The sequence below is a fragment of the Eleginops maclovinus genome, chromosome 3 (genome assembly GCF_036324505.1).
Source record: "Eleginops maclovinus isolate JMC-PN-2008 ecotype Puerto Natales chromosome 3, JC_Emac_rtc_rv5, whole genome shotgun sequence".
Lineage (NCBI taxonomy): Eukaryota > Metazoa > Chordata > Actinopteri > Perciformes > Eleginopidae > Eleginops > Eleginops maclovinus.
Window position 1 is genome coordinate 11,756,983 of NC_086351.1, and position 25,000 is coordinate 11,781,982.

Below are 25,000 nucleotides of genomic sequence, written 5' to 3' on the forward strand. Positions count from 1 at the left end.
CTACCACATACATGTCTCTGTGTGCAAATGTGAGCGTGTGTGTGGGTGTATCTATGTCTCAGATAGAGGCTGCAGGGATCAGTCCCTGGTTTGACTGACAGTTAAAGAGGTGGGAGGAAGGATAATATCAGCCCACAGGGACGCCAACGCTGTAAAGCCATATTTCTAGGGGACTTCCTGGTTCCCAAAGGACCAATGAGCTGGCTCCCTCAGCTGGGGGCCGGGCCCTTGGGCACAGCGGGGCCAATCAGCAGGGGGCGAGAAGCCTGAGTGACACATAGATCTGCTAATTTACATCATTACCACAATGCATCCTGACAAATGAGCCCCCAGGGTGTGAGCCAATCACCTGGGAGAGTAATGCAATTAGGCGGGACCACAGCTGTCAATCTCACAGCCACGGGGGTCAGGTAGTGACGCCTGTGGCTAAAACACCCCTGCTTGCTGCCTGTCGTTCAGACACACACACACACACACACACACACACACACACACACACACACACACACACACACACACACACACACACACACACACACACACACACACACACACACACTCACACCATCTATACATGCATGAACACATACATACACATGAAAATGGGATGACACACCTGGTGCATGAAGTGTAGGGTGTGTGTGTGTGTGTGTGTGTGTGTGTGTGTGTGTGTGTGTGACTTTCTGCTGATATCATTCACACACATCTTCCTTCACAGAAAAAACCAATTGCCAGCAGCCAAAAAAAAGGAATAAAAAAAAACTTCTCACTTCCATGACATCGGCTATAACTTCAAAAAAAATACATATTTCATTATCCAAGATTTCAATTGCCAACAACAGCTTCACTGATATTGGATATAATAATAAAGAACTGTAAATGTCTCTATTTTTCTCATGAGGGCGGAGGTTAAGAAGGAGTGAGAAAAGAAGGTGGTGTGTGTGACTGCTTGAGGGACACAGAGATAGTGTTGTGCCGTTAGGGGACTTACACCTGAGAGCAAGTGTGTGCAAATCCCAATACATCTGGGTGTGTGTTTACATTCGCCCATGTGTTTTGTCCCACTGGGGCTCTGGGTTGTTTATGCTCTGAGACAGAGCTCTGTGTGAGAACTATGACAACAAAAGGGGGAGAGTGTGGAACCATAGGGGAGTTAAAACTGGTGCAGAATAGCCCTACATTTGACTGGCATGTGAGCGCGCGCTGATGGTAATGAGGCTTATCTTAGTCTCATTAGGTCTAGTGATATCATACCGGAGCACTCCACTGAGTCGATAAGGTTCGGCCCAGCATGTCGTTAATGTTTGTGGTGTGTGTGTGTGTGTGTGTGTGTGTGTGTGTGTGTGTGTGTGTGTGTGTGTGGGCTGGTCGATGCTGCTGTGACTGGCAGAATGATAGTTGGTGCTGCAGAATAATTACAGGCACTAATAATACCAACACACTTTCACGTACCTTTTCACAGCTTTGGTATTAGAATAAGAAAGATTTCATAAAAAAACCAAAAAAGTGAAAAAGTGAGCTGAAACAGTCCCTGTCACACAGTCTATATACACTATGTGCATGTGTGTTTGGGGTTGGGGCTTGAGCCACTAAGAGTTAGGGGATCTGTGTGTTTTGTGTCATCCCATTATATCACTAATGAGGCGCCCTCAGGAGGGGTACGAGAGAAAGCAGGGCGGACAGAAAAAGACGGAAGAAGAAAATGAGTGAGAAGAGGAGGGGAGAGAACGAGAGAAGGGGGTAGGGAGACCAAGAGCAGCTTGGGGACTTTTTCCTCTTCTCCCCTCCATATCCTTTCCCAGCACCTCTGAGTCTAATTGGACTAAAACTGTGATCTAATTAAATGTCCAATTAAAGTGAAGAGAGCAATGTGCCCACCGGCGAATCAGAGTACAGGGACATAATCAGCTGGAAAAACAAACAAAAAAATCAATGGAAGCAATACGAAATGGAAAAAAGATGGAGAAAACAGAAAAGGGAGGAAAAGGCAAAATAGGAAAAGATGGACAGATGAAACCAGACTGCAAGCAGAGTGGTATGACTGTTTACTGCACTCAGTGTGACATAACTGTCTGAAAACAAGGTTCCCTCCCAAAGTACACATGTTAGTTAGGAACCAAAATATTTACTCATGTGTAGCTTTCTTTGCCTTGCAGCTGAGTGCAAGACGGATTACACACTAGTATCAAGTGTCCAAACTTCAATTTGTTCGGTAACATGTCACTAAAAGAAAACATTACTATGCTGTTCTTTTGATGGTCAATCTAAAAATTACAATTGACTATTTGAATGCATAAAGAAATTACAAGAAAAGCGTCAGTTGCAGATTTTGGCTTCTCAAATTAAAAGGTAAGCTTGATTTGTTCGTTAAATTTCACTGTGAATAGAACACCTATGTGTTTTTTAAACAATGCAGTCAATTTAAAGACCCATTTGGTAATTTGTAAAAAGCATTGGTCATATTTTTATAGATCTGGTAAAGGCTGATTAACTCCTTGAAAAACCTGAAATACATTAGTCATTGTTAAAAAGTATTAATTTGTAGTATTCCAGCTTGAATTATACATCAGAGTTTAACTTGTAATGGATGTGTAATCACATAAAGACATGCATAAGCATCATTTACGAGACAAACAAACAGCCAGACTCATATTCACCAACACCATATTCCAGACACATGGAAAAATGCACATCTATAAAACACATCCATCATCGAAAAATGTAAAATGACCTGTTATCTATCTATGACTCTTTACCATAAATATTAATCATTGAATATTAGTAACGTTAATTATGGGGCTGCTGATTTTTGTAGTTCAAGAAAAAAAGGGATCTAAGAAATTCTTGAAAATTGCAAGGCAAATAATATTCTCAGGTTTAATTCACAATGACTCGATAATGATAGTATAGTACTAAATACAGTACAGTCAACTCAACAAGTTATGTTTCACGCCTCAGCACACATTGTGATATATTTTTCTAAAATAATATTTTCTCGATATTGTGATGCTTACTTTGTACTTATTTCCCAGCATTACTGATTTATAAAAATAACTTTCTGCAGCTCTTTCCCTCGATCATTGACAGGAAGAGAGAGAAATCTTTCCCTCTCTCCATCTGTGAGTTGCTCCCACACTGTGAACCCCCTATGGACAGCTTTAGCCGATAAAATATTAATGCTGGGATTCAATTCAACATTACACCTTAATCTCCTTAACAATTAGACTTTCAGCACAAACAATTAGGTTTGTTATAAGTAGTCTCAGGGGTCTTGACTCTAGAGAGAGAATTACAAAATGGTATTACAGTGGAGGGACCAAGGTAACGGACAGATACACCAATAACTAAGAAGAAACCTGTTTTGGTATTTAGAAACCTACATTAAATATGGGTAGATGCTCTATGTGTGTTGGATTCTTACCATAGCTGCTGTAAGGGGGGCACTTCAGCAGATGTTTCTCAGTTCAGTGCATCTTTCTTGGGTGTGGATGCACATCAAGGTCCCCTACCTGCCCTGATCCTGGCTCCTGCAGGGGCAGAGAAAGAGGATCACTCACATACTGAGACCAGCCCACCTGTTCACATAAATAACTGCCAGCACACTGAACTGATTACAGACCCAGGGAGGATGCCTCAGAGTGACATTATCTGTGATAACAGTCTTCTCATCTTATCTGATGAGGTTAAATAATCTTTTGTCGACGAAAGTGTCTTTGGTATTGAGTTGAGCAAGATGTGTTTGACTTAGCAGCAGTTATACAAAGATGTTTTTAATATGTCTTCCTTTATTTGCCTGTATTTGCAATACATGCACTGTTAATCACATTATCTCTAACAGCACTCCAGACTAACAGAAAGATGGGTTTTTATTGTTGTGCTATATTTCTCCATTTCTTACTGCATGCCTATCATTTCTTTTTTTATCTGTCTGTCTGTCTGTCTGTCTGTCTAACTACTGTAAGTGTTGTGTTACAAACGTTTTGAATCAATAACTAACACCCTAGACATCATATTAAAGCTTAAAAACGTATTGCTAGATGGTTGGAAAAAGGTCGCATTGAACATTACAAAAAGTTAAGCATAATGATGCAACCCCCCTTACTCAAGAGCAATCAGTTATTCATAAGCTGCTAAAGAAGCACAAATGCGTGACAGTGAATAAACTATAATTATAGTGTTAACGCTATTTTATTTTAATAACAAGTCGTTTCCGCTACTCTTTCGTCGGTGTTCTATTTACCGTTAGACTTCCTTGACGAACATCTTGAGAAAGTTTTCTTCATAAGCCAAGCAGTCCCGTTGAATCGCTGCTGACAAAACACTACAACTCCCGTTACTGTTGTCAAGCATAAAACCGCCATGATTGAAGTTTTCTTCATCATCCACCTCAGCCGTTTGGTGATTCAGAAAACTACGCCCACCACAAAGCCAAGCGAATACCAGGAAGTGTAACTCACTTTTCCGTAGTCACAGTGAGATCGGTCCGCCATCGGTTTCCTGCTGCACTTCGGAAGAGAAGAGCGGCGTCGAGACCAGTGGGAACACTTAACACCACCTCCTCCAATATCAATACTATACAATGAAACTGTTAGCAATATATCCGTCTCTCGATATCCGCTTTGTCACCGTTGTCCTGCTGGTAAGAATACATATATTAACCTTGTATGCACTGCTATTTAGCTTCAACACCAAGCTAGCCTAAGCTAAGTAGCGTTGGTTAGCCTGCCGCTGTATGGTTAGCTGCTGGCTAACTGATGAGCCTCTACTGACATGAGACGTGGCTTTTGAACTGTCCAACACTACCAGGGAGCCAGATCACTCATTACTGGAAGTGTAGTTATTATTTATCGGGTTCAGTAAGGAGGCCCTTGGACTGGGTTTCGCCAAACGATTGCCATAACTAATCAAGTTACCTAGCTGCAATGTCAACTCAGCCGGTGGTGTTAAATAACGTTAGCTGTAGTGTTGTAACACGTCTTAATCCTTCTTATCTAATCGAGATGTTACTTGTATAGAAAGGGCGTATATTGCAAATGTATATGCTTTGGCTAAAGTTGTACTCCTGATAACTTGAAGGAGGGGGATGAAGCATCGAGCTAGCATTAGCCGTTACCAATTATTGACAGCAGGGTATCATTTCTTATTACAATCGTGGTTAGTTCAAGCATTTTATTTATTGATAGGTTTAATAAGCTGTGTTTGATCAATATTTATATTTGTTTTTGTAACGTTAAGGATGCACACATTTATTGTTAGACCATTCGTGTCTGTGAATGGTGCTCGCCGGTTCATGAATTCCTCTGTTGTGGCTCATTCTTATTGGCTGACAACCCGGAAATAGGCATTACGCAGCTGTGCTGCTGTTGTGAGAGTTTTGGGCCTGAAATGATAACTTTCCTCCGAGTTGCAGAACAGTGTCTTCATCGGTCTACCCACAGCAACGGTGGCATTTCATATCAGGTTGCCGCTGTCCAATGTTTTGCGCTAGAAATGTTCCATATCTGGTTTTACAATTTTGAGACTTTCTTGTTCCACCGTTCTTTTTAATGAATTGTATAACACTTAACCTAGCCACTTCTCTAACTCGGTGACCAGCTCTACTTCATAGAGGAATATACACCATTGTATATGGATATCAAAGTATACACAGTAATAGACCACATTTAGAGGTTACTGGTTTCTACTACTATTCTTACTGAGGGCAGGGCAGCCGCCTTCCACTGACTTAATGGCCTCCCGAAGGTAACTACATACATTCAAACCATGACATTGTGGGTTAGGATCAGTTTTAACTGTTAGGGGAGTGCTTTAGAGAAAACTTTGAGACTCCCCTCTATACCAGTCCAAGTTGGGCAAGAGTATGAACATGCGGAACAATTTTGCATTCATCACATAGAATTAATTTGTTGGTATACTTCATGTACCACAGTTTAATTTAATTGAAGAGTGTTGAATAACTGTAAAACGTGTACATGTATTCAGTTAATATTTTCTATAAAGCTAACATGATTAGTCTATTAAATTACTAGACAAGCCACAGAAAGAAATTGCAACAACTATCATGATTATCAGTAAGATATTTTTTCGATGTGTAGATACTAAACAGTAAATTGTCCCAGTTTTTCTATTGTTTGGATAAAAAAAGGCATTTTATACTTGATTATTTATTAAGATACAGAAATAATTGAACATGAATCATCTTTAGCATTTAGTTTCAGACAGCTTTTACAACATTTAAACAATGCTACACTAAAGGAATGACAGTTAAACGTATGAATAGGTTTGTGTGAACAAAAGTTTAGTCGCATATTGGCTTATCCAGTAAAGCATTAAGCTGTGCAAGCTTTGGCTATTTTACTCTTAATATGGATATACATGTCAGTAACTTTTTCAGGAAGGATAGTCGTACATCCTGTTTGAATAGGATCTCGAGTTATATATCAGACTACAGCAGATGGAGAGATAGTGCATTCATACTTTTCTAGGTTTAATAAGTGTTGAATTGAGTGGCTGATATTAGATAGCAACAGTAAATGTCATAATGACGGGATTGCACTTCTTGTATCAACATATTACTAATTCAAAATAAAGTTAGAATAATGAAGTCTGGTTTAAAATCAGCCATTTAATAAAGGAGTTAGTTCAGGCTACACCTGCATTTTTATTTGCATCTCTCAGTTGGCAGCCCTTTAACGTTGGTGTTCTTTACCCCATTTCTCCTTCGAATAATTAGTCCTTACATTTCAACTTTGCAATCAGAGCTGGAATTCAGAAACACCTTTTGTAAATCATAATTATTCACTTATTGGTAAATATATTGGTTTATTTTAAGGGATATACATGAAGAGAATTTGATGGCTACTATCACATACCTGTTAATATAATTACGCCTACCACAGTACTTGCTCATGTTGTCTTAGAGATAACTTTAAAGAGAAAATGTGTGACAAAAACAGGAAGTTTATGAGAACTGTGCATTCTCATTGTGTCTAATGGCCACATATATGAGGAAGGAAATATTACAGTTCTACGAAAGGTATTTGGGCTGAACGATCAACCCACTCTTAGAAATGGAGGTTGCTCTACTGTACCATGTTTTGTCATACTTTAGTGACAAATCATAGTAAGAAATACCGTATTGGTTACTTAATGGAAAGGTACATGTTTACCTCAACCTGTTCATGACAAACTGGTTCTGGATAAACTGGTTTTAGACAAACAAGCAATATAGAGCATAGCATTTTCAAAAGCATGATCTTCATCTAGTGTCACATGTTTGCGCGACTACCTGACCGTTTCATTTACATTTACCATCTGTTTGTCAAAACCATCACTAATTGGATCAAAAGGAAGGAAAATCTAAAACTGTATGAAACTTCAGTCCAAATGTACATCAACCACACAGGAGATCATGAAAGCATAATTTGCATGTTGCTCTGCATGCAAGGGGAGAGTGTTTAGGTTATATTGTATATTTAGCCCAGCTCTAGGAAAAACTGGCTGGATAAAAAGCGTGGGGCAGACCCAGTCTACACTCTGTAGTTATGCTGATCAGCAGTATGGTGAAAGATCTGTTGGTTCACTCAGTCATTTAGATCCTGCATTTCAAGAAAAATAGGCGAATACAGATGTATGTTATCTAAAAATCTTTGATCCCCTCCCCCACATGCATGTCTTAACCAGCTGTCTGTGCTTTTATGTTTTAATTACCTTTTTATCTCTACCCTTTGTGCCTGTAGGTGATGGGCCTCTCTACTCCCGGACAGGCAGAAATCACCAGTCTGGACTCAGCCAACATCGATGACGTCCTAAGTAAGGCATCAGACTTTACTCTGTGGAAGTGAAAGCAACCGTATTTTGTGATATGGACTTATTGGCATTCTTGTTAATTGTTGGATGCAAAGATCATTAGACCTCATGTCTGTCCATTCAATTTGAGGCTGTAGCTTCGGCCAACAGCTAGTGGACTTTGCTTGGCATAAAGACTTGAAATGGTTGGAAACAGCTTATTTCCTGATATTTTCTCACATAGTTGTTGCCAAGGAAGAGAATAAGCATGTCAAACTGTGTAAATGCTACTTTACTACTCAGTCGCATCTTAGTTAAGCACTTTTACTCAATTTCTTCCCTTTATGTTACGTCCACCTAGGTATTTAGGAGTTATCTCACTACTCTGGCTCAGTGTTGGTCTCTATGCATGCATGGTTATTTCGATCCCACACATATCGGCCAAACCCATTGCTGTCTTGTCAGATTTCTCAATAGGCCTCATACAAATTTATAGCGATTACCGTATGTGGTTTATGAAATATTTGCATGAAATAGAAAGAAGTAATATTAAAGATCCGACCTTAGTGTAAGTCATTGGCATTCTTTTATCAAACAGACATTTAAAGACGTTTCATCAGAGGGTGGTTTGATGGATAAATAATATATATAACGCTGAGTCAGTGACAGAAAATTAAGGTTTAATGAGTTTTAAATCGATAACGCTCAGTTATTATTAATAGTTTATCTAGTTAAATAAACAAGAGTGTATTTAGGAATGTTTAGAGGCTTATCTGAATTTCCTGTGTGTTTCCTTGCAGATAATGCTGGGGTGTCAATAGTTAATTTTTACGCAGACTGGTAAGTGTGTTGTTTCTCTCCCATGGTCTTTGGACCTCTCTATATTTGGTCAAAGATGAACATGAATGTTACTCATGATATAGACATTCCCTATAAATCATTGTGACACAAGTAGGAGATTGCATTTAAGATTTAGTGGATTTATTTAGAAATGATTTGTACACGTCTGTTTTAATCTCTTTACGTTCAAGTAAAAGATGGACAGTGGAGCTCTAACAGTCTAAAATCATTGGCAACGTTGTGAAATGCTGCAAAATTGACTCTAATAGACTGAGTAATCTCTTCAATATACATACAAGATATAGAAATCATTTTGGCCTCAAACCGCTCTCCCTCCCCTCCTCACAGGTGCAGATTCAGTCAGATGCTCCACCCAATTTTTGAAGAGGCATCTAACATAGTGAGGGAGGAGTTCCCTGAAACCACGCAGGTGGTGTTTGCCCGTGTCGACTGCGACCAACATTGTAAGTATTACTTACTTTTTTAATTAGACTATAGTTTCCAATTGTTTCTTGTTGTTTAATATACAGTACAACATGCGGAAACGATGAAAAAGCAGGAGTATCCAGAGCCTACTGTTTATTCATTTGATCAATGATGTAGAACAAAAACAAGTAATCTAATCTTAGAAATGTTAAGATTCAAACTGATACATTATTTTACTTATTTATATAATAAGTGTTGTCTGATATTATTTTTTAGTATTAAAATATGTGGTTGTTGTTGTTTATGGTGATCCGATGCCTTAAACGACTTCAATGCTTTCATTTTATATATATACATATGAAAAAAGGCGCACATACACACTCCCTCTACATTTGATCCACATATGTACACATAGATGCCCTGGGACACCAAAGCAGAGAAACATAAACCACCAGCCTCAGCCTTTTGAGATAAAGCAAATTAAAGAGAATTATTGATGACCTGCAAACTGTTTGAAGACTAATGACAAAACTGCTGCTTCCTGTGAAGACGGGAGGCTTAGAGACCCCCCGCAGGGAGATTGACACCTGCCACATGCACACACACACACACACACACACACACACACACACACACACACACACACACACTCTCATACCGTCATTCAGTGTGTGCAGAGAGAATATTTACTCTTGGCGGGGGGCAGCTTTCATGTGGGAGATCAGAGCTCAGAGCCGACTGAAGGCAGTGTTTTCAGGTTTAAGCGCCGTCTCGGTCACTGCTCCGCTCCTCATCCACCCGTCCCCATGTGTTTTTACTCCGCTACCTACTCTTCATCAATTGATTTGTCTTTCTTTACTTAACTTTTCCCCTGCCTTGCTGTATAGCGGACATTGCCCAGCGGTACCGCATCACCAAGTATCCAACACTAAAGTTGTTCCGCAATGGGATGATGATGAAGAGGGAGTACAGGGGTCAGAGGTCGGTGGTGGCCATCGCTGACTTCATCCGCCAGCAGCAGGTCAACCCTGTGAAAGAGCTGCAATCAATGGAGGAGATTAATACTCTGGATGTGAGTGGAAACCATGCAAATATTAACAGACATTCTAAAAACAAAAAGGCCATTTATTTTCTCTCTGCTAATTATTTTACTATCTGTTTCAACAGAGAAGCAAGAGAAACATCATAGCTTACTTTGAAAGTAAGGACTCTGATAACTACCACACATATGCAAAGGTTGCCAACATCCTTCGAGATGACTGCACGTTCCTGTCGGCCTTTGGGTGAGACAAAGCACGTCTGTATTTTAGGCTTAGAATCAGTTCTTTCATTTCTATTTATCCTAACCTTTCGTTTCTGTTGTTCTCGTATAGAGCCATCTCTCAGGCCGAGCGCTTCAGTGGAGACAATATCATCTACAAGCCTGTCGGAGAGGGCATCCCCGACATGGTCTACCTCGGCTCACTCACCAACTTCGACCTGACCTACGCCTGGGCCCAGGACAAGTGTGTGCCTCTGGTTAGGGAGATCACCTTCGAAAATGGAGAGGTTTGTTCCTGCTTTAACTTGAATTGCTTTATGATCTGATGTTAGATGTGTAAATCTGGATATGTAGATGAGCGATATTTACACAAAACGGCCTGGAAGGTATTCATAGACTGCGAGTAGTCCATCTGCTGAGCCACAGAAAGGCCCTGGCTCCATCTGTCCTTGACGCTTTGTGTGTGTATTTGTTTTCAGGAGTTGACTGAAGAAGGCATCCCTTTCCTCATCTTGTTCCACGTGAAAGAAGACACGCAGAGTTTAGAGAAGTTCCAGCATGAAGTGGCTCGCCAGCTCATCAGCGAGAAAGGTGAGCCTGTGTTTGTCTGGCATTTAGTACCAATCCAGGATTGGAATTTTGGTTACTCATGAGTCAAACAGCCTTTTTTTTTCAAGTGGTTCATGGCATGATTGTTTCCTTTTCAGGGTCTATAAACTTCCTGCACGCAGACTGCGAGAAGTTCCGCCATCCTTTGCTCCATATCCAGAAAACTCCCGCTGACTGTCCCGTCATCGCTATCGACTCATTCAGACACATGTATGTCTATCCGGACTTTAACGACCTCAAGTAAGTACCAACTTTCACTTTCTCCTGAAGTGTAGATGTTCTTTAAGATTCACAGTATTATCAACGTCTGATAAATAATTAAACGTATGGTCTTTCCAAACAATACAACATTGTATACTTATGTTGCAATGCCATTAAGATAATATAAGATATATTTAATGGATGCCAGTTTGGAAACCATTTCCGTCACAGCAGCATAGATAACACCTTACACATGAATTAGAAGTAAATAAAATATAAATCAAAAACAATCAAGATGTACATATGAGCCGTAGAAGATAAACAAAATACGCAAAGCAGTGAATATATGCATATCAATAAAGGCTAAATCTAGAGTATAGACCATAAAGACAGTGTGCACCTCCCTTAAGCATTTAGAAAGAAGCATTTTTCTAATCTCGAATGGTATTTGTATCACACAAAAAGAAATCCGCCAAAAATCAATGAAAAGTTTTAACAAATGAAAACATTCAGCTGAAATTAACACATGAATCATCCACGTATCAAATCACTCTGATATATTCAGCGTTCAAGACATTTTTGAACAATTACTGCCCGATACCGACACCGTATGTGAAATTGTTCATCACGAGATCTCCTTAAATTAGCTTGATTTCATTACACACACACACACACACACACACACACACACACACACACACACACACACACACACACACACACACACACACACACACACACACACACAATGTGCACTGAACAACAGAGAAATGTCACACCTCCTAAAAATCTGTCCTTTATGAATGGGCCAGGACACCGGAGCTAATGTGACATGATTTGGCACGTGCAATAAGTGCTAAACTAATCCAGTCTAATCTAACTTAATCGTATTTATTCTGCCCCCTACCACCCGGCCTCCCCCAGTCCCCAATCAGAGTCTGATCAGATAGACAGAAGCCCCGAGGACTGACCAGCGCTCCACAACCTAATTACATCACATCACCACCGCATGTGGCACACAGCTTGTAATTACATTAGCACAGTGTATGTTATATACATGTGTTTGTGCGTCTGCATGCTGCTGTGACCGGGGATCTGCTCCGCCTGTGTGATATGACAACAGCTCATGACCTGTCATTAATAAGCGCACTGCACAGGACAGCGTTGATATGGATTAAGGCTTCTTCACGTCTTCATGACATGTCCGCAGGGACTGGAGTCCTCTGCCGCTGCACCGAGCTTCTTTGTCTCGTATCAACTCTCTCACTGTCCTTATGGCTGAACTTTGTGTGTAGGAATGCCTTTGTCAAACAGACAGTCACTGGACCTCATACGAGAACCACTCCTACCAACAGACCAGAGGCCCTTTAAAGGGATTAAAGAGAATTTGTTGCTCTCATCAATTTCTACCACAACACCGCCCACTGTATGATATGCTTTAGTCCATCTCCCAAACCCCTTTGACTGTATGGACCCACTTCATGTTGGAGCTATGGCTCAGGAGGCAGGGAGGGTTGTTAATTTCAGGGCTGATGATTTGATCCCCAGCTTTTGTGTCGTTCAGCAAGATGGGAAGATATTTCCCAGTCAAAATTGCTCATGATGTCTTATGTTTGTGATTAAGTTGTTTAAGCACTTTTGTTACAAAGCTGGAAAGGTCATGGCACTGCAGTTGATTCACCATGTCCCCTTCCTCTTCCTCTTCCTCTTCCTCTTTGTTACAGTACAGGGCAAGTATTTGAAAGTTGCACTATGACATGTTCTTACTGTTTCAGGTCCCATAATACATCTATTAAACTCGGTGTCTCAGATGTTGCTGAATTTTAACAGTAGCTTATGATTCAATCTCACAAAACACACACCACTCCTGTATTTGTGGCACCCATCAGGCAGGAATTATACATTTATAACAGGAATGTGCAATTAAGTTAAATTTAGGATACGATTTAAGGATATAATTGGGTTGTTGCATCATGTTCAATGTTTGCCTTTGTGTGTCCCCCCCCCAGTATCCCTGGAAAGCTGAGACAGTTTGTGTTGGACCTTCACTCTGGAAAGCTACACCGAGAGTTTCACCACGGCCCTGACCCCACGGACAGCACGCCCGGACAGGTCAGACAGTGTGTTCACTCTATGCAGTCACTCAAAGTTGGCTTTGCATCGTCATGTGTATCCTAAAGGTTTTTCTGACTTTCTCCCCCCAGGAGGACACGGGGGTGGAGGTGGCCAGCAGCCCTCCAGAGAGTTCGTTCCAGAAGCTGGCGCCCAGCGAGACTCGCTACACCATCCTCAGACGGGACCGCGACGAGCTGTGACCTCAACAGCCTTGCAGAGATCCTGTGACTCAATGCCACGCCCCAGGGTCAGGGGGGGGGTTAGGGTTGGGACAGGCCAGCGGGACAGAACAGCAACACCCAACACCCTTACTGAAGAGAAAATGAAGAGGAGGAAGAAGAAACAGTCCATGACACAACCATGTTGGAATAACCTATATTTTCATAACTCTTTCATGTACGATTTTTATTTTGGATCAAAAGGAAGGGGGGAAAGAAGAAAATGTGTGCGGGCAGGGGTGCGGGGCATTAGGACATCAAGAGAAGTCTTTTTACTATGTGTTTTTTCGGAGCTTGTAAATATGTTTGTGCTACATGGGAGTCTCATCGTTGGTCTAAATTAAATGCAGAGTTTTCTTTATTTTATTTTCTTTCTTTTACATCACCTGGCTTTTTGTAGAAGAAAAAAAACCCAGAAGAGTTCCCTCACTCCGTACGGTTCTTATCTGTGGGTAGTTCAGCGTGTCTGATGAGTGTTTAGTCTCCTCACGGCTGCATCTCAATAATATTACCACCTCTAGCCTAATGCATTTGTATAGCACAAGTTATAATATGCCTGTTTGAAGTAGCTTTATCTCCATATCTTCTTCACAAACGGATTCTGAAGGAATAGCAAACATATTTTTAAATGATGATTAGGGGTAACGTAATATCAAACCACGAGACGGAAGATAGAGAGACAGAGCTACTCCAGCCTATTGAGATGCACCCCTTCTCTCCCTGGTACTAAATGCTTCTAGACTATGATGTCTCTTACAGTGCTTATAAAAAGTATTGCCCCCTCGGACCTTTTCATGTGTCACTGTTTTAAAACACTGAATCACAGTGGATGTAATTAGGATTTTATTTTTTGTGAATGAGTGTTTTGGCCATTATAAGAAATTCTGTGTTTAGCACAAATCTAAAACTCACCAAACCACATCATCCCTATCTTAAAGCCTGCTGGTGGCAGCATCATGCTGTGTGCAGCTCTTCTGCAGCGCGGCCGCCTTGCCTCTGACGGCAGAAAGTTAAATAGATGTCTGTTTTAAAGCAGGACAACCCATACCTAAAGCCAAATCTAAAATATTTAAACGGAGAATGTGAGAGAATTAGTGTTTGATATGTAAATCTGTTACAGGCCTATTGAAGAGACCTTAGGCTGTAACGATTGCCAAAGGTGCCTCTATGAAGTATTGTCTCAAAGGACATGGATACTTATGCAATCAGAAATTGTCAATTTTGTAACCAAGGAATCTGAACATTATTTGGTTTCAGTGTCTAAAATGCTGATTACCTCAATTACTGTCAAACATTCAAAGTCAAAGGGGGCTTGCTTCCTTTTTAAAGGCACAGTATTTGCCATGCCACCTCAGAGTTGCTTTTCCCCGGAGGAAGAAATTGTTTTGCAATGATGTCCTTGTAAAATGGTTATGAATTCATGAAATGGCTGTTGTTTTTGCTGTTACCTGTTGTCAAATGTGTCATCATGCTAGGGGAGAACAGACTGTGTCCTTCCGAGTGTTTTAAAGAAGCAGAGAGACAAAATGGGGAAACCCATGTGATGAATGGTGGAAATTTAAAGTCTACCACTTTATACAAGTTCTCTTAAAACTGGTTTTGTCTCTTTATATGTCTTTGAGGTTTTGGTACAAGTCTAGATCCCTGAGATCCCCTGAGCGTGAATACGTGCAAAAGCCAGGTTAACTGTGTGAGGACCCCATTGCTAAGTTTGTAGTGTGTGTCCTGCCCTTCCATAGAGGACACCAGAAGCCTGCATAGTGACATATCAGCCCACAAACAGGAGAGCAACAGGGGGTGGTTTGATGCCATTTCTAAACAAAGTCATCTCAGAGGGGAAGAGGAGTAAAAAAGTAAATTAAAAACCATTTTACAGGATGTTGTGTTGTCTGATTCTGTGTATGTCTGTCTGGTTTCATATACCGTGATATCTATCCATTCAAACACATTTCTGTTGAAAAAGAAACACGTTTTATTTGGCAGAAGACATGTCAATACAGTGCAAGTTCTTCCTGAAGCGAGCTGGACAGTGGCACTTTGGGAAATAAGACTTAGCAAGTCTGTAAATATAACCAATATAATTTATATAAACATTGAAACATGAACACGGTCATTTACATTAGGTAAGAGTAACACCACAGTGGCTCAATGCATACTCAATTCATCGTTCCTTCTGTCGTCTCAGTAGTGCATTTGTTCACATAGGGATATTAATTTCTGCATTAAGACATTTCGGAGGCATGATCACTGGCGAACGAACCCTGGTGAAGAACCAGAATCTGGAACAAAGCCCGTCCTTGTTAGCGATAGCATTTGACAGAATTGTTCTGTCTGTTAAATTGACGTCATAAAAAGGAAGAAAATACAGTTCACTTAATTCTGACCCAACCACACACTAAATAATGTAGTGTAAATAACTGGCTGCTTTGGGAATAACAAATCAGCTGTGTATAACATTTGGTAAAACTTCTTCCTAGACAAACCATTCATACCTGAACATCAAAGTTTGTGAGCGGCAACAGAACAGCCAGATTACAGCGAATCTCTTTAAGGCATTATGACACTGCCAGAGGTACAGTTTGAGCCTTTAGTGATCAGTCAGCACCTGAGGGCAGAGGACGGAACGGACAGTCGGGTCATTTGTCCTTGTGTGTCTCTGGTTCTGGTTCTGGTGCTGGTGCTGTCAGTCGTTTCATCTGTAGATCCACTCGGGCTTTGCGTTGTTTCTGGACCAGGTTGCCGCTTGCGTACCCCAGTGCGCTGCCTCCCAGAGCAGCAGCCACCCCTGCTGCTTTGAACCCCACCAGCAGGCCGAGAGGACCTCCTAACACACAGCCCAGCAGCGCCCCGGCAACCGGCAACACTGCCAACTTGTAGCCCACCGCCTGGAGCGACGGGGAGAAGAGATACAGTTTAATTTAACATCCACACATACACACACCTTTGGAGGCATTAGTTCTTTGGGACTGTCTGCGATAGAGTTTGGACGCGTATATCCTTTCATGATCACAAACCGAGCCAAGGAAGAGACCCAAACAAGCGTGCATGAGTAAATGTAAATCAACACCGCCAAAGCTGCTTCAAAGAGTTTTCATTATCTCCATTTAGAGGAAATCAGAGAGATGTGGCCTGTGTGTTATTACGGCTGTTATCATCAGAGTGTAAGGTGCTCTTTGCTGATGACAATTAATGGCGCACACACACCACCACACACACACACACACACACACTTGATTAACACTTCACCATTAAATTAATCTAGTTCAAAAGCTAACATTGCTTGTCCCCACCCCTGTGGCAATTGAGGGAATTTTAATTTAATTTGAGCCGAGTTAAAAGGACTCTGGGCACAGGTTGTGGAGGATGGAGGATGGAGAAGTGTGTGTGTGTGTGTGTGTGTGTGTGTGTGTGTGTGTGTGTGTGTGTGTAACGCTTTATGACCTGATGACAGATTACAAGCTTTCAAACGCGCTAAAACATCTGACATACCTCTCATCTGCTTTATCTCCCCCCCACCGCTTAATGTGCAGCCCACTACATCCAGCAGCAACGTGACAGAGGTCGACCTTTGTTTGTGTTGCCAATTGGGTGAATTTAAATTTAAATAACCATTTCAAAAGAATATTTTAATATCTGTGCCATTTATTTTATGAATGTTAAGGCTGACACTGTCAAAGGTTTTTTGCATTTTCATTTAATTAAAAACAGATGATTTTACCCGGTATCTATAGGGGTGAATGGAATAATGCTGTACCATCAAATAAAATGGAATATAATTTGTTGAATATGCTTTTTAAATGCTTTGAGCACCACACAAATATGACCTCATTTGTCCTTGAATGGTGGCAGAAATCTTAGTAACCAGGACAACTCAGTATCTGCATGGCTCAATTAATACCACTTTTTTGTAATTTAGATAATAACAGCAGAGCCCTGGCAGGACTGCGGAAGCAGCTGCGAAATTGCTGTATACATTTTAAGTAATTTTCTGTCCAGTGTTAGCATTTACAGGTTTGTTTCAGAACACAGGAATCTCAACTTGGTGTCGTCTAACAGTCTGTAATTACAGTGTAATTACTTTGAGCCTCTATAATGTTGCTTAAAATGTGAGCCAAACACAGATCAAAAAAGACTGCTTCATCTGACAGAAAAGCCTTTCATCAACAGACAAAATAGTGAAAGTAAAGTTAGAAAAATGTCACAATCCTTGGTTAAAAAAACAAAACACTTATGTGAGTGAGAGTGTGTGTGTGTGTGTGTGTGTGTGTTTGTTGTAGACTAACAAAAACAGGTGATTCATTCTCAGTATAACAGGCAAAAAGTTCATAATTTCAATTGCGTAGTATGTGTGAAGGGCACTGAGTCGTCCTTCTGAGTTACACTCAGTGTGTTAGAGTGTATTGAATTGATAATGGAAGGCCAGTGCTGCTCCTGAAAAACTATTAAACAGTCATTCAAACCTCTCCTTAACACCACACACACAAAGACACACAGATCCTCTGTTGTCCCCCCTCTCATCCTACCTCTCTATCACTCTTCCTCCCCGCCATCCCTCTCCTCTCTCTATTTCCTTAATTGCAGCTTTCCTCCGTATTCGAGCGGATCAATAGGGACAAACGCTGTGGAATGGCTGGGAGGCAAAGTGCCATCGATCTCCCCATCTCCCAAACATTACACACACACATATCAGATCATCAGGACACACACACATACACACCTTCCCCAGGCTCTTGGTCCCCTCCTCCACGTTGGCAGCGGCTGCGTTGACGTTGTCCTCTATGCTGTCAATCTTCTCCTGCTGGGACTGATGCACAAGGGGTGAGACACACACAAACAGATATTAAATCACACACACACACACACACACACACACACACACACACACACACACACACACACACACACACACACACACACACACACACACACACACACACACACACACACACACACACACACACACACACACACACACACACACACACAAAAGAGCAACCACCTGTTGTGTTCTCTCAAATTCTGCTCCATGGCACAAGTTAACACAAGATGGGTGTGTATGAGTGTGTGTGGAGGTTGTAGGTATATTCAAAGGCTTTCACTGAGGGAGGGGTCTGTGTGTGTGTACGTGTGTGTGTGTGTGTGTGTGTGTGTGTGTGTGTGTGTGTGTGTGTGTGTGTGTGTGTGTATGGCATTGTGTAGACCTCATGAAATATTCAGAGTGGCAGCTGTCTCTCTCCATGTGAGGGCTGGATGGACACAGTGACCAAACAACAACCAGAAGCACTCTTCTTCTTCTTCTCCTCCTCCTCCTCCTCCTCTTCTTTCCTCAACACCGATTCTCTCTCCTTCACCTCCTCTGAGCTAAGTTATTGTATAGATTCAGTTCGGTCAATTTTTTCTCTTACACATGTAAATGCATTATTATTTTGTGATATTTCCACGCGCAGGATGGCCAGTTTAACTCAGAATTACAGGACAGTTTCATTCTCCAATCAACGCACCAGTTGCACCAAAAATAATAAAGCTGCAACAAACTAAATTAATTCAACTAATCTACTTATTGTTTTCTCGTTAAAATGACAAGAAATTTGAAAAAAAAAGCCCAACCTGACACACGCATTCTGAATTACTTTCTAACAGTCCAAACTTCAAGTAACTCAGTCCACAATTAATAAATAAAACTAAAAATAGCAGCAAATCGGGCAAAAGGGAAGGGAGCCAGTTTGAGTTTGGTCAGGGATGTTGTAGCATTTCTGCCTCCATATATTCCTTTTATAATCCAAAAAACGCAAAAACCTATAAATCAAAACAAAGGAATGACATTCACAACCGCTGCTTATTCATTTTCTGTTCACTTATCAACTTAATGTTGCATCTCTTAATTGTCCTATAGTATATTTATTAGTTTTGGGAAATTCTGTGTAATCTTGACTTTAAACAGTCTAGAGAAAATGCATCTATCTCAGGTTTTGTAAAAATGCCTGGTAAAGTCATTTAGTACTAAGATTGATAAAGAGCTTTATTGTTTATTAATATGATATCCTCAGTTTTTTGTTCTCAAATTAAATCAAATCAACTGACAACTTTTCACAATCCTCTAATCAAACTGAATAAGCAATTGAAGGATATTCCTCATATAAGAAGCTTGTGAAATGTTCCTTAAATAAAAACTACTTCAAATCATTGAATTATTAAGCTGCTGTATGTGTCAGTGTTATACAGCACGATCACATGTTATGCTGATGAATGCGCAGCCCTGAAAGACACATGAAGAAGAATACAGAGATAAGAACACAGAGTGCGGAGCAGCCCCTGACATGACGTGTGTTCAGACAAAGACACAAACACACACTCAGTATTTCCACTGTGGCGAGAGCTAGAATATTACTCCCCTAACGGCGCCTTTCACCCCTGAGACACCACAACAACATGTCTATGCTCTTTCTGTACCGCCCCCCCGCCCCCCCGCGCCTCTGACTTTTTTTCCCTTCCCTAACTACATCTTCACTCTCTCACTTTATTTCCCCGTTAATCTCTCCTTCGCTCGGCCTGCCTGCTTCTCTCTCTCTCCACCCTGAGGATAGAGTGATAATCTGAGCCGTCTGTTTTCCACCTGCTCCGATGTAGCCATTGTCCCCCACCTCTCCCCCTGTGGATAACTCGCCATCCTGCCGCAAATCCTCCCTCTCGCCCTCGACTACTTCTCAATCTCTCCTCCTGCCTGGGTGAAGGGCCTCTGGGGCCCCAGCACTCGTGCTGAGCTGATATGTGTAGCCTCCTCTCGGAGGAGCCTCACCAGGCAACACAAGCACACGGTCAAATTCTCTTCACTTCCTGGAAACGCTAAAGGCTGTCACATTGCTTTTGTTCACAGGGGTAGCTGTGCACACATGTAGATAGAGAAATATGAGTGTAGCAGTGGAGTACTCACATGGAAGAGCAGCGAGAACTCTGTCACCAAACCACTCAGCTCCTTCAGATCCTGAGAGAGGAAAAAATGACTGCCTTTATTTAATTGTGGAGTTTGATTATCACACAAATCTACAGCTACTGTGCGTCCACAGCATGAATATTAATGTAAATTGTATGTTTAGCAGTAATGTATGAACAGGTGGGAGGGGTCAACTGCATTAGATGATCTTTCAATAGCAGGAAATAATGCACGTCACTATAGCAACACTTAGTACAGCTGAGGAATAGAAACCACCTTGTTACACTTTGTGTTGACTGCTTTGATTTTAATTCAACACAAGCCTTTCTCACAGAATACATTATTTTTTCCAACCCTTTTTTGGGGCCTTTATCAGAGATGTATAGAGTTGAAAGGGGGAGACAGAGGGGAGGACCTTGCACGAATGTAGGCAGCAGTTTATGCAATAAGGCCACCAGCTCTAACCACCGAGCGATCCGGCGGCCCACACAGAAGACATTTTGATACAGCAGGAAGAGCGAAAGTGTAAATAACCAAATGAATGTTAGTTGCTTCAGATTCAAGATCCAGGTTGGGCTTACTGACAGGACCTACTGGGAAATGTAAATAGAGCAATAACAGGGTTTATGTTTTTAGTACTATGCTTTTACATAAGTAAATCAAAATGTCTGCTTTGAAAAACACCCACTGTGTTTCATTTTGCTAAACCCTTTCAAAAATATATCTTTTCAGAATCAGAGGGAATAGTTTTGTTTACTGAAGTTAAAGCAAATTTAATGCTACCTAAAGAGCTCGGCTGATATTTTGTTCTTATAGTTTGGAGGAGTAGAACCTTTGTTTTGCAAACCAAGGTTATGCTGTACACCTTCAACTCACATATCCAAAATATGGGACCTTAACAACATTCAAAAAATAAGCAAAAACACCCACTAATAACATGAATAACGTCGAATTTCAGACAAGTATGAAATAAAGTATGATATCCAGACTGAATGTTTGGTTCCAACCTCTTCCAGATTGTCCCAGGACTCAGCAGCACACTGATCAGCAGGGATCTCTGGAAGCTTGAGCTGAATTTGCCTGCCAGACAGAGGCTCCTCACACACATCGTCATCATCGTGGTAACTGCTGGACACACATCTGGTAGGCTGAGTGGCAGGTGGTGTTGCTGGCGCAGGCTGAGGCACGGGGTTAGAGTGCAGAAGCAGGAAGTCTCTGGCGGCGGCTGACGCCCTGTCTCTGACCGGCTTGACAAGCGATTCGAGAGCGGCAGCGTCTTCGGCACGGACCCGTGTGCACAGCTTCTCCATCTCTCTCATGTTTGCTCTCAACTGCTGCATGGGCGCAGAAAAGAAGCAGGTTTCTTATCAAGTGTAGAAGAGGGGATAGTAAAATGAGAATAATGCCAGATGGGTTCCTGTTAATAGCAGACTGTTTGCTTAGGGTTAAGTCTCTCTCACAGCAAAAACATGGAGACACTACAAGACATTCTATTTATATTATTAATGCTATCTATTCTTTAAGCAAACAACTTATAAAGAAGGAAATACAGTTTAAAGGATCATAAACTATGAATGTAATTAACAAATGTACACATAACTTATTTGAAATCCTTGGAAAAACGAAATTCCTGGCCTTCCGCCCAAATTGAAAATAAGTGCTCATACTGACAGGTTCAGCAACCCAATAAACGGTCCTAGTGATGGAAAGTGTGTGTGTGTGTGTGTGTGTGTGTGTGTGTGTGTGTGTGTGTGTGTGTGTGTGAGCATGCATGCGTGCGTGCATTGGGGTGTGGGCTTAATAAGGTTCAGATATGAGGCAGGGGACCAACAGACCCTTCATCCCACCGTGCCCTGAGGGTGACAGGAGGATTACATCCCAGCCATCAGCCCTCCAGGCCGCCGCCCGCTCTGGGCTCAGGGGGTCAAGGCATTGCCGATAACACATGCTGCTAATTACACAACATGAATAAACATACATGCATACACTGGTCCTCGTGTGCATGAAACAAAAAAACACACTGATTAACAGGGAGGCAGTCTGGTCAGGCACCTGTCAGCCTGCAAATTAACCGTGAACGTATGAAGCTCCAACACAAACCGACCACCCGAACACATACTCACAATGTATTAAAGGTGTGGTAATACACTGGTATTATTAAAAACATATTGGTATAATAATAACAATACACACACGATAATATCTGGTTAACAACAGGGTACCTCTTAAAAAATGTCCCTTTTTATCCTTTTGTACGGTTTTATTAAGCTATGGATACAGGCTATATTTTGAGTGTGTTTAATTTGCTAAAAAATAAACAATAACTACAAAAACATGAAATAAATCTGACTGATATAATAATAATAATAATAATTATTAATTATGATATAATATTGTCTTCTGATGATGCAATCATAATTTGGATATATTGATCACCCTCCGATCTGTTTCTGTCTACAGGCATACCTATCCATCTATCCTTCTATGCTATGGAACATAGGCCCACATGCACACACATCTAAAGCTGAGTAGACTAACCCTTCTCTGGATTAACACCATGCAGACACGGTAAAGCACTCTGTGTGTGTCCCTGGAGGTGGCAGGGTAATGGTGAGAGGATGGGTTTGTGCCTGTTTGGAGTTATTTCACCTTCGGAGACATGGTGGCTTCCAGGCAACAACATCCTCTGAGACATTTCACACCCACCATGTGACCAAGACTGCAAGCACTTGCAGACACACACACTAAAAATGGTACATTTGAGGATGGGCAACAGCTCTTTTTTTGCCCTGATTTTCTAAGGCTGAACTTCTTTACAGAAAGTTCATTTATTTATTTAAAAAACTGGTCCAGTCCTGGTATTTATTTCATAAGTTAGTATAGGCTTTTAAGGAAATGTATAAAATGTTTTTTTTTAATGAACATATTTGAGTGATTTAATCGATTGTTTAAATCACATCTCTTTGCCCTCAACAGATAGAGTTGCTCAGTTTTCATGGTGGTGGTTTAATTATTATATTATGACTTTGGAAATAAAATTTAAAAAGCAATACAAAAGGGACAATTTCGCTCACGGTGTGGCTACCTGCAAATATTAAAAGGTGGATGAAATATGTAAAATGTTTTCTCATATTTGTTCTGTTCCCAAAATATTTCGTTTTGGGTTGGACACATCTTGCATATGATGTGTTTTGTCAACGTCCCTTTTTCACTTCAACTTCATAGAAACCATGATGTTTCCATAAGCTAGCATTTAAACCATAGGGTGGTGTTGGATTTCATCCATCTCCATGTAGTCACGCTCAGACATCCTCACCTAAACTCAAAAAGCATCCTTGCTTAGACAGTAAACAAGATGCACATGTTTACGCCCGTTATGTTTCACAATCCAATTGGTTAAAGATTGCAATAAAGAACGTACAGCTTGTTCTAACTAAATTGTTATATGCGATCAATATGTCGAGAATGTCTTTCCCCATTTCTAATTTTCACTTTTATAATTTTAGTTGTAAAAACTTGGTGTATATGAACTACAATTAAAATATTGTGTCTTACATTATAATGTTATACCTGAACAGTTCTGCCGGCATTGATATGCTCCAGATGAAGCCGATCCCATTGTTGGCTTTGTTGGAACTGTGAAATTAAAGTAGAAACTGTTATCCATCTGAGGACCGGAAGTGACAATCTGGATGTGAGAGTAGGATCATGTGTCCAGCCAGATTTCAGCCGTCACCTTCAGTATGTTGTTGTGGTGTTTCTGCAGCCTTTCCAGGTCCGTGGGCAGAGCCACTTTAATGAACTTGTGGATTGGTGCCTCCAAGCGCCTCAGTGTCAGCTTGTTGCCTTCCTCTGCCATGTGTCCTGCTGACTGCCCACAGCAGACACCTCTTTGTAACTTAGACACGGCACCTGCTCAGCTTTATCTCACTGCCCCCACAGACACTGTAAATACCAGCAGAGTATGATTTTATTAAATACATAAATCAAATGAATAAACTCTGTGACACATGCAAGTCTGCCCACATATCTCAAATTGGCACCTCCCTAAGACTAAAAATGATTTTCATTGCCTACATCCTTTCAGTGAACAGAGAAACTGAAGTATCACTTTCATGACACAGTGTCAGTTTAACATCTACACAGAAATAATAACTTTATCGGTAAATTTGACAACAGCAAAGCAATAATATATTTGGATGATCTGTTTAACGTTTAAGTCATTCATCAAGCATAAAGCCATCCCCTGATTCTCTCAGAATAGAAAAGGAATTGATAAATGGTTGCTCTTCTCAGCTTGTCAAATATTTAAATGTCATGCTTTTGTCTGTTTTATATCATATCGAAGTGAATATCTATAAGCTTTGTAATGAAAAAAAAAGACATTTGAAGACTTTGGTCTCTGACAAACTGGGACAGACGTTGTTTTAATACTGGACATGTTGTCGACTTAAGGGCCAAAAATGTATTTTGTATAATTATTATGTACTTATCTAGAAAAACAATTCCTAGATTTAACAATTATGCTACTCCTACTGTATATGAGGGTTAGTTGAATAGCTGTGAGACCCAATCCCAATAAAAGTCTACCAGAATGGGTCCCAGTTACCA

The 25,000-nt window shown here is 40.9% G+C and overlaps 3 protein-coding genes across 4 annotated transcripts in view; 1 reads left to right on the forward strand and 2 right to left on the reverse strand.

The window, feature by feature from the left end:
• The window catches only part of invs (inversin), a 20,346-nt gene extending 15,971 nt beyond the window's left edge, over positions 1-4,375 (reverse strand). For both annotated transcript variants that reach the window (XM_063879883.1, XM_063879882.1), the window contains exons 1-2: positions 4,241-4,375; positions 3,422-3,527 (exon numbers count right to left, since the gene is read on the reverse strand). In XM_063879883.1, coding sequence (XP_063735953.1) covers positions 3,422-3,424 — 3 coding nt within the window. In that variant the 5' untranslated portion in view covers positions 3,425-3,527; positions 4,241-4,375. The remainder of the gene's footprint in view (positions 1-3,421; positions 3,528-4,240) is intronic.
• Positions 4,376-4,462: 87 nt separating this feature from the next.
• erp44 (endoplasmic reticulum protein 44) lies at positions 4,463-15,336 on the forward strand. The gene is made up of 11 exons (XM_063878887.1): positions 4,463-4,639; positions 7,740-7,812; positions 8,589-8,628; positions 8,977-9,092; positions 9,942-10,126; positions 10,222-10,337; positions 10,428-10,602; positions 10,795-10,906; positions 11,023-11,164; positions 13,135-13,237; positions 13,330-15,336. The coding sequence occupies exons 1-11, from the start codon at positions 4,580-4,582 to the stop codon at positions 13,438-13,440; spliced, it is 1,233 nt and encodes a 410-aa protein (XP_063734957.1). The 5' UTR covers positions 4,463-4,579; the 3' UTR covers positions 13,441-15,336.
• A 76-nt stretch (positions 15,337-15,412) lies between these two features.
• stx17 (syntaxin 17) overlaps positions 15,413-25,000 on the reverse strand; it is a 10,059-nt gene continuing 471 nt past the window's right edge. Inside the window, exons 2-7 of the mRNA XM_063878888.1 lie at positions 24,126-24,334; positions 23,960-24,025; positions 21,397-21,723; positions 20,390-20,440; positions 18,176-18,262; positions 15,413-16,343 (exon numbers count right to left, since the gene is read on the reverse strand). Of these exons, the coding sequence (XP_063734958.1) occupies positions 16,095-16,343; positions 18,176-18,262; positions 20,390-20,440; positions 21,397-21,723; positions 23,960-24,025; positions 24,126-24,248 (903 nt within the window). The 5' untranslated portion in view covers positions 24,249-24,334 and the 3' untranslated portion in view covers positions 15,413-16,094. The remainder of the gene's footprint in view (positions 16,344-18,175; positions 18,263-20,389; positions 20,441-21,396; positions 21,724-23,959; positions 24,026-24,125; positions 24,335-25,000) is intronic.

What these genes read in the sequence shown, in the direction of transcription:
- erp44 (XM_063878887.1), top strand. Translation starts at nt 4,580, where the DNA reads ATGAAACTGTTAGCAATATATCCGTCTCTCGATATCCGCTTTGTCACC. An exon ending in TGTCGACTGCGACCAACATT is followed by an intron (nt 9,093 to 9,941) that starts GTAAGTATTACT and finishes CTTGCTGTATAG; the next exon opens with CGGACATTGCCCAGCGGTAC. An exon ending in CCAGCTCATCAGCGAGAAAG is followed by an intron (nt 10,907 to 11,022) that starts GTGAGCCTGTGT and finishes TTTCCTTTTCAG; the next exon opens with GGTCTATAAACTTCCTGCAC.